This window comes from Lagopus leucura, unplaced genomic scaffold (assembly GCF_019238085.1).
Source record: "Lagopus leucura isolate 7727_CA_CO unplaced genomic scaffold, USGS_WTPT01 Super-Scaffold_100157, whole genome shotgun sequence".
NCBI classification, from domain to species: Eukaryota; Metazoa; Chordata; class Aves; order Galliformes; family Phasianidae; genus Lagopus; species Lagopus leucura.
In genome coordinates this window covers 7,565,415-7,574,806 of record NW_024962334.1, presented here as the reverse complement: position 1 = coordinate 7,574,806, position 9,392 = coordinate 7,565,415, and the positions used below count along the sequence as shown (strand labels likewise).

The 9,392-nt window shown below is 45.7% G+C and overlaps 1 protein-coding gene and 2 non-coding genes across 3 annotated transcripts; all 3 read right to left on the bottom strand.

Moving 5' to 3' along the window:
- Positions 1-1,115: 1,115 nt before the first annotated feature.
- On the bottom strand, positions 1,116-5,795 carry RPSA (ribosomal protein SA). The gene is made up of 7 exons (XM_042889167.1): positions 5,718-5,795; positions 5,330-5,497; positions 4,673-4,791; positions 3,025-3,270; positions 2,068-2,196; positions 1,675-1,843; positions 1,116-1,257 (listed from the first exon to the last, which is right to left on the bottom strand). Exons 2-7 carry the CDS (start codon positions 5,460-5,462, stop codon positions 1,163-1,165), a joined length of 891 nt encoding a protein of 296 aa, XP_042745101.1. The 5' UTR covers positions 5,463-5,497; positions 5,718-5,795; the 3' UTR covers positions 1,116-1,162.
- On the bottom strand, positions 2,707-2,862 carry LOC122189891. The gene has a single exon (XR_006182014.1). It is a non-coding gene; the product is annotated as a small nucleolar RNA SNORA62/SNORA6 family (small nucleolar RNA).
- Positions 3,916-4,074, bottom strand: LOC122189890. The gene has a single exon (XR_006182013.1). It is a non-coding gene; the product is annotated as a small nucleolar RNA SNORA62/SNORA6 family (small nucleolar RNA).
- Positions 5,796-9,392: the final 3,597 nt, after the last annotated feature.

The following is a 9,392-nucleotide window of genomic DNA, read 5'->3' as shown; positions in this document are numbered from 1 at the left end:
CCATCTTGTGGTTCACCAGCTTTACTAGCAGCCTAGGGGAAAGCAGCTCACTTTGAGGGATCTGCACAACCAGGAGCAAGAAGCCATGTCCCTTAATTAGTCATGTACAAATACAATGGCATGAATTGAGCTCACACCACCAAAAAACTGTCAACTTCATAAATCCCTACTGTCCTTCTTTGTAGTGTCAGTTGCATGATGCATACAGTGGTCTCTCACTTTGCATCTCACCCAGCCCAGGCAGTCAGGGTGCCAAATGAGTTGTACTTCAGTACCAACCACTTCTGAAGCAGCCCAAACCCCTCCATATGCTGCCAGTATCTCTTTTCAGTTGGAGTGCAGTGGGCTTTGAGTCTCCATAGTGCTTTCTACCACAGTCTCCAGGTGAGGCCATTCTCCCCAGCTGCAGTGCAGAGTATGTTTTTTACATCTTGTTCTCCCAGCTCCTTTTGCAACTGAGCCTCTCCAATGGCAGGGCAACACAAAAAGCAGAAAAATCCTTGGTTTTTGAGTAGACCAAACTCTATTCAACATTATATACATTTTTTATCTGAAACCCAAACCCTAATCCCACATCAACTACTGATGAGCCTTCTACAGCCTGAAGCCCAGCTCCTTCAACCTATCCTCCATAAAGAGGTGCTCCTTTCTCTGATGATGTTCATGACTCTCCTCTAGACCCACTCCCAACAGATCCCCCCGTCTTGTGCTGTAGCTCCAGGCCTGAATGCACTACTCCATATGGGGCCTCACAAGGGCACAGCAGAGAGGTACAATCAGCCCCAGCACCCTGCTGGCCACCCCTCTTTTGTTGCAGCTCAGTATCCTGTTGGCCTTCCAAGCTGCAAAAGCACACTGCTGGCTCATGTCATTTTTTGTCCACTAGAACACTCAAGTCCTTGTCTGCAGGGCTGCTCACTGATTTTTTTCTCCCTATCTGCATACATCTAGAATTTCCATGACCCAGGTGGATGGTCTTGCACCTGACATTGCTGAACTTCATACTGTTCACACAGGCCCACCTCTCAAGTCTGTGAGGCCTTTGGCTGACATCACAACCATCCAGCATGTTGAAGAAAAAAAACCCATACCAACTAGCACTCATACAAGTAGAATGGATATTAAACTGATCTTTATTTTTGACAGTACAGCGGCTCTGAAGTTAAGACCACTCTGTGGTAGTTCCAACCCACTCTGTAGCTTGGGCAGTGGGAGCTGCTGACCAGTCCTCAGTGGCAGGCTGGGCACTCCAGTCCTCTGAAATTACAAACAACAAAATTCATTGCATTCCTACTCTTTTTATCCATAAAACACAGTGCACACTGACATTCTTGTACAGGTATATGCAAGTACACAAACTAGTGTTCTTCTCATGACTCCAAATCAACTTACTTGGGAGTTCCAAGTGCCGTAACTAAGGTACACACTCACATCCACTCTGCCTTAAAAATGCATCATTTTACTGCTTAAAAGACATTGCTGGCAAAAACTTGCATAAAGCAAGTGAAGTATACTCCTCAATTTTCCCTACAAAATACCAGCATCTGTGACTTGTTAAAGACAGATGAATCAGTACACCAGCACTGTGCACAACCCTGCAGCTAATCACACAGCGACAATTTATTTCTGCTCTCTAGATCCCAATTCCTCTAGACACCCCTTCACAAAACTGACCTGTGGGGAACTGCTGGATTGGCACAGATGGGACCTGCACTCCCTCAGACCAATCAGCAACCTCAGGCTGAGGAGGAGCAGTGAATTCAGGAGCTGGGGCTGTCCATTCGGTCTGGAACTCCTCCTTTGTCACTGCTTTCTCAGCAGCAGCCTGCTCCTCCTTCTCAATCTGCAAGGAAGAACACAGCCAACATAGCACACGAACAGACGCTCCTCACCACACACCAGACAACATGTACCAGCTGACAGACAACCAATTAATCTCATAGATTTGACACTTAGTGTCAAATCTATGAGACTGGCAAGTATCTGCCCTCAGGGGCAAGCACAGAGAACCATGGGCAGGTATACAAGCAGCACATCTCACTCACACTCCCTCCCACAGGTCTTTACCTCCTCAGGATCCCTGTAGAAGTACAAGTCAGGCATGACTTCCCATGGATGTTCACGGGAGATGGTGCCACGCATGCGCAGGACCTCTCGAGCCAGCATCCACCACATCAGGCCCACTGAATGGGCTCCCTGGAACAGGAAAATAAAGTTACATTAAGATCTGCTTCAAATATACACCTTTAAATGCCTTTTCCCTCCCCTGCCCTCATACACCTTTAAAGGGAAACTTATTTGCACACAAAATTCTTTTCAGGCAAGAGAATCCCTGACAGATCTATGATGTCCATGGACTCAGGACACAGCAAATTCAAATTCACAGCAACATTTTCAGGTCTCTGCAGCACTGCAGTCACCTGCATTTGAATTTGCCTCAATCAGTACTCCTATTCAATGTCCCATGTAAATCTTATCCAAAAACACAAGGATTACACATCCATATCACATGCTAATACAAAGAAATTAATCTTACAGACTCATTCCAGCTCAGATTTGGCTTACATTGTTTTGTTAGTAGCAGTGTCTAGATAGAGATCAAAGCTAGTTTACCACTTCCCTAGATTTTACCTTCCAGCTGCTAGTAAGAATCTACTTCATTACAGTTTCTTCACAAAGTCACGTTACTTTTCTTTCATGCTTATGAACTGTGGCAAGATTGACTACCAAAATCCTTTCACAGGGACACGAAGACCCTCAGGCTGTCAGTAAGTCCTGCCATGTTACTGTAGCACACATCCTACGCTTGAGAGTTCCTTGGCCAGAAGTTGGCCTCAGCTCCAAGCTCCAACAGTGTGCAAGCTCAAACCCTCCTCACCTACCTGTTGGCTTGGCAGAAATTTATTAGCTAACCACCCTGGGAGTCACACCAGATACACGCTAACCTTCCCTACAAAAAACATCTATCTTGCAACCTACAGCACACTCTAGAGAAAGCAGCTTTACGTTCTACAAAGCAGTAACCTTGTTGTTGCAGGGGATAGCAATGTCCACATAGCGCAGTGGGGAGTCAGTGTTGCACAATGCAATGGTGGGGATGTTGACATAAGAAGCCTCAGTCAGTGGCTGATGATCAGCTCGGGGATCTGTAACAACCAGGAGCCGTGGCTCACGGAAAGCTGCCTGGATCTGATTTGTGAAAGTACCAGGAGTGAAACGTCCAGCAATAGGAGTAGCCCCAGTGGCAGCAGCAAACTTCAGAACAGCACGCTGCAAAACAAATCAAGAGGTGAAGTAGGAAATTCAGTTTCAACCAACTCACCCTGGTATGCTGTCAGTGACCACGTAAACTTGTTTCCATTCCTATGACACTGGGGCTCAACATACCAGTTCTCTGGATGGGTGAAAATCATACCGCTTTTAAAGATCACTACACCAACACCACAAAAAGGAGTGATAAGAACACATCCACCAGCAAGGCTGTGCAGTCAGTGTGAAGAACAAGTTTCTCTCCCCCCATTAAACTGTGTTGTATGCTCCACTCCAAAGTTAAGAACCTCCATCAAACCATGAAAAGGGTAGATTAAACAAATGGCATTACAGAATCATCTAGGTTGAAAAGCGACGCTTCAAGATCACCAAGTCCAACCATCAAAGTGACCTACAAAGTTCAATTCCTAAACCACATTCCTGCTCTCCCTGGACTGTTCTCGAGTCATATAAGAAAAAAAAAAAAAAAAAGCCATTCTCCATTATTTCTGCATCCGTTTACTATGCAGTAGCATTAACATTCATTAACTACAAAGAAGGCTCACTAGTACATATATGGAAACTGTAACAGTGTCTACTAAGATTGCAACTGCTAGCTCCTGCTCATTTGCAATAGTTTCTAATTTCTCAAGCGTAAGCCACAGAGCATGTGGCAGAGCTGCTATCAAACACCAATCATAGAGGCAGCTCCTCTCCTGGCATTAGCAAGCACTCTGCCAACTGCCTTGTTGTAGCACACTTCCGACACTTGAGAGCTCATCGGTCAGGAACTGACCTCAGCATCAAGCTTTAACAGTGTGCAAGTTGGATAAGTAGGTGCTCCCATCTTTCTTTTGTAAATCCACTCAACGTCATTCTGCATTCTCTCCTATGTTTGTGGCACTGTCTAGATTAGGACAAAGAAATTAAGTTCAGCAGTAAATCTCAGTGACAATTAGATTTAATTTGAATGTTGCATCCCTTTCTATGAAAGTTTCTCTGCTTAAAATGTACAGGAAAAATCTGAAATGTTTGTTTCCTTGTTACAATTCCCCTTCTAGTAAAAGAATATTATTCCCTCTTTGGAAAAAAAAAAACTTAGATCTATCAGGTGCTTTTTGTTCCCAAAAGCCACACTGATGACCCCAAAAATGGAGGAGGTCCAGAAGAACATATTCAAATAAGGCTAAAAGGAAAAAACATACCACTCAACTACTCATATCTGCTCTGAAATCTACAGGATCTGGGGCTGTGCACAGACCCTCTATAGAGCTGCTCTACACTTCAACCACAGCAAAAGAAATACACTTCTGAAGCTGTTGGGTCACTGTTTATCATCAAGCTGCCAATGGCATGCACTGCTACAGGGCAACAGTCCTGCCCCCAATAATGAATGCCTCAGGTAAGTAAAGAACTCCCATACCTGTCCAGTATTCCTGGAAGAAATGACGCTCACATCAGCTGGATTCTCAATAGCCACAATAGCACGGGCTGCAAGGAGGAGCTTCTCCCAGGTCCTCTTGAGATTGATAATGTAAATACCTACAGGTGACAAAACGATTTAGAGTAACAAGTAAAGAAACTTCTAAATCAAGATAGCGCTCGCCTGCTATTAAACTTGTCACAGAGCTGCAGTTACTACAAAACACGAGTTAGCAGAAAGCTGTTCCAAGAAAAATCCAACAACATGATTTTAAGATAGTTGAACTGTAGCCATTATGGTCCAACCCATAAATACAAACCTGTGTCTGTTATGAGCCGGAACCTTTTCACATGGTGCCTATTAGATTTAAGAACAGCACAGGAAGCACGAATTACTACTGAGACTACACTTATTGCTACATTGCTACAGTCAGGAACTAGTAGAGACGCCTCAATCCAATTCATTCCTTTGTGTTCTATCAGAAGTGCTTTGTTTTACTTTTTTGAGGAACGCGATTTGTTTGGATTTCTGTACTTTGCAGGGCCACGAACTACTGGGAAACTGAAACAGTAGCAATCGGCTCTTTTTCCAAGTTTTGCCCATCAACTCCCAGCTAGGCCAGTTGTTGCAACCCAGACTCCCACCCCAGCGATCTACCATCGCTCTTCCTCTTGTAGATATATTGCTCCATCTGGAAGTCGAGGTTGGTGCCTCCCAGGTGGGTCCCGGCAGCGAGGAACTTAAGGACATCCTCCTCCTTCATCTGCAGGACATCGAGACCTCCGGACATCGTGGAGTTTCCCTTAAGAAGCAACGACAGGGAACCTGCGGGCACAACCACCCAGCTCAGTCCCTCACGTGGCGGGCGCCCCGGCCGCCATCTTGCCCGCGCCGGCGGCCTACCCTTCAATCCCCCTCTGCTTCCCCGAGGAAGCTCGGCCCGCTGAGGGGAGCACGCACAGAACACCCGCTAAGAGCCATTAACGCCTCAAGGTGCGCGCACCGCCACCAGCCCCCAAACCGCCCCGCCGGAGCCGCGACTCACGCGGACAACGCCGTGTAGAGGCCTCGGCGGGCGCCGAACGAAAAGGAAGGCGCGGGCCGTATGACGTCAATATATAGCCTCCCCGACAGCCAATGGGAGCGTCGCGTTCACCGGAAAGGGCGGGGCTCCGCGGGTTGCTAAGGAAGTAGGCGCCTAGCGACCCGCGGCCTGCGTGTGTCGTGGCGGACTGCGGGGCGGGTGGGCGTAGCTTGTCTGTGCCATGGGGAAGCTGCGCAGAAGGGAGGGGTTGATTCGTGTTACCCTTAAGCGCTGCTGGAACAGTAGCGATGTGCTCACCAAACAGTCTAACCACAACCCTTGCCCCAAAAAGGAGCAGCGGGCGTTTTGATATGTCACTGGTGAAATAAGTCACACTTAGCATTAGTGTTTCATCACATTCCTTTGGCTTCCAATTTTGCCATTAGGCATTTCCTTTAATAAGCATTTGAGATTCTGCTTGTCGTCATGTTTCTATGTACCTCGTCCCTTGGCTCTTTCACAGTGCTCTTTGCCACCCTGAAGGCAGGCTGAGGAGTGCAGTGGGCAACCAGTACCCGTTTGTGACAACACCTTGCCCATTATTCTGCATATAAATTCCTCTTTCCCTATCAAAAATCACCTTCAGTCTTCCTGTCCAGTGGATGGTTCACATGGAACAAGGTTACCCTTTGCCCCTTTGTGGTGCCAACTGATTTGCCTGGCAGCACTCTACCTGGTATTTCAGGTGGTTTGCTGCTTGCTGAGCTTTTGAGACTCCACAAAGCTTCACCAAATATGTTATCAGTGACCAACTGATGTTCCTTTCATTGTACCAGTGTCTGTTATTCATTTGAATCAATAAAAAAATCTGTCATTCTATTACTGGATGGTAATAGAATGAATAGAATACTGAATTGGGAAGCTCTAGAAGTGCTTCAGCTTACTTGTGCAATGAAATGGAAGATTATTACAGCAAAAAGAGTGTTCATCCACAGTGCGAGGCTGTTCCTGCTATACCTAACTTCACGTGACAAATACATTTCCTTGTGGACAATGTCATGCACTAGGCTAGCAATGGCTTTAGTGGCACTGCAGCTAGAACCATGAAACAAACTACCTGACTGGTATGAGTGAAGCATATGAAGAGCGAAGAGGAATGCAGTTATGACCGTGCTACAGAGCATAACTTTATAGAAAGCTGCCCTTCATTCTTCAGCTTCTTGGATGATAGTATCTACCAAAACTACATGATTTGTTTGTCACTATTCTTTAAGAGAGTAATTCACACATTTGCCACGTGGTGGTGACAAAGGTATGTAAAACAAAACGCCATGCTGAAATGAGCAAGAATCATAGAATCATAGAATTTCTTGGGTTGGAAAGAACCAAAAAGATCATCTAGTTCCAACTCCCCTGCTGTGGGCAGGGCTGCTACCCACCAGACCAGGCTGCCCAAGGCCCCATCCAACCTGGCCTGGAATATCACCAGGGATGGGGCATCCACAGCTTCTCTGGGCAGCCTGTGCCAGAGCCTCACCACCTTCATAATGAAAAACTTCCTCCTAACAACTAACCTAAATTTCCTGCTATGTGGAGAGCGAAAGTTGACATTTGGGATTATGTTCAACATGTATCTCCTAGCAGAAGGAGACTCGGGGGGGGAGGAGACAGGTGCTGTTACTGTGGTGCGTGGTATGCTTGGTTTGGAAAACACCGTAGAAGAATAATAATTTTTAAAATTGTATTAGAAGTTTATTTGAAAATAAAACGATTTGAAAAACGATTGAAAGATTAGTAGAGAAAATGCAATACATGCAGTGTTATCAAATGAGTGCTGCTCATAAGCATTCCAAGCTCCTCTGCAATCTCTAATTTCTTATACTTGCACCTTGGGCCTTTTCAGGTGGACTAGCTCTTCCATCTGCAAGAGCTCTTGCTCCACAACTCATGAAAGGCCTTGGAAGGGTCATAAAGCTTGACAGTATTTTTAATTATTTTCTTAAGCAACCTGAAAATTCACTTTTTTGTGTACTGAGACACTTTAAAATGGCTCAGTCACTAATCATAGAGTCATAGAATGGTTTGAGTTGGAAGGGACCTCTAGTTCCAGCTCCACTACTATAGGCACCTCCCACTAGACCAGGCTGATCAGAGCCCCATCCAGCCTGGCCTTGAACAACTCCAGGGAGGGGGCATTAACAGCCTCTGTGGGCAACCTGTTCAGGTGCCTCACCACTCTCACAGGAAATAATGTCTTCCTAACATCTATTCTAAATCTATCCTCTTCAAGTTTAAAACCATTTCTCCTGTCCTGTTGCTACATGCCCTTATAAAAAGTCCCTCCACAGCTTTCCTGTAGGCACCCTCCAGGTACTGGCAGGCTGCTATAAGGTCCCCCTGGAGCCTTCTCCAGGCTGAAAAGCCCCAGCTCTCAGCTGGTAGGTGGGGGAAAGGCTAAGTGGCAGGGGGAGATCATAGAATCATTTGAGTTGGAAGGGACCCTTAATGGCCACCTAGTCCAGCTCCCCTGCAGTGAACAGGGACATCTGCAGCTAGATCACTGCTCAGTGCCCCATCCAGCCTGGCCTTGAGTGAGTCCAAGGGCAGCATCCATCACCTCTCTGGGCAACCTTTTGCAATGTCTCACTATCCTTATTGTTAATAAATAAATAAGTTCCTTATATCCAGTCTTAACCTTCCCTCTTTCAGTTTGAAACCACCACAGCAGACTCTGCTGAAAAGCATGTCTCCTACCTTATCATCCCCCTTTAGATACTGAAAGATCACAATCAGGTCTTCTTGAGGCCTTCTCTAGTCTGAACAGACCCAGCTCTTTCAGCTTGTGAAATGGAGATGGTGACCACTGACTCAGCTTAAAGCCAAAAATGCCTCCTCCACAGCGGGGAGCATGCATGCTAGTTTGGGTACATAGAGCCAACAGAAAACAAGTAGATATATCTAATGCTATTTCTTGTAGTAAATGTCTATGTAACTACAGACTAATATAAGTACTATTTTGTGGGTCTGCTGAAGGTGTGCTAGCTTTGTGAAATTTGCACCTAGCACCCATCTTTGCACAAATACAAACTAAATACATTTTTCTGTTCTCTGTGTATAGGATTGGCAGGTAGGACACCAGCTACCAGATGCCATTTGCAGGACAATGTTAAAGGAGTTTAAAATGGCTGCAGTCAGTTTTTGGCAGCCTGAAGTCTGCAGCTCAGTCCACTGCTTAGGCAGCGAGATGGTTTCAGAAAACCACAGAGCTAAAGAAGGTTTCTTGCATAGATCAGGTCTGCCTGCAGGAGTTCAGCTCTTACTCTGTATGTCCATTTCTGTTCATAGAACTTAGATGCCTTCAGCAAAACATAAGTTTGTGTCGTAAAACCATTGAGATCAGTGGTTGTAGATTCGAACAATTAACAATGATTTAAATCCATGGAAACCAGGAGGGTAAGATGTGTAGATAAAAATTAAATATGATAGCACCTTTAATACCGGTCAGGTGAAGAACAGCAGTAGCTGTGGCTCTGAAGTGCTTCCTTGTTTCTGTGTGGTTGTTTCTGTTGTGGCTGTGTGGTTCCAACCTGTCACTAACTTGAGATGCAGAAAGCTGGTGCACAGAACAAACACCCTGTATCCACAGGTGTGGATGTGCTAGAAATCCTCAGTGCAGCCAACAAATGCGGCAGTTAG

Excerpts from the sequence above, each read along its gene's own strand:
- RPSA (XM_042889167.1), bottom strand. The coding sequence starts at position 5,462 with ATGTCCGGAGGTCTCGATGTCCTGCAGATGAAGGAGGAGGATGTCCTT. Across the intron at positions 4,792-5,329 it reads CTACAAGAGGAAGAGCGATG|GTATTTACATTATCAATCTC; the intron begins GTAGATCGCTGG and ends TGTCACCTGTAG. Across the intron at positions 1,844-2,067 it reads TCTACAGGGATCCTGAGGAG|ATTGAGAAGGAGGAGCAGGC; the intron begins GTAAAGACCTGT and ends TCTTCCTTGCAG.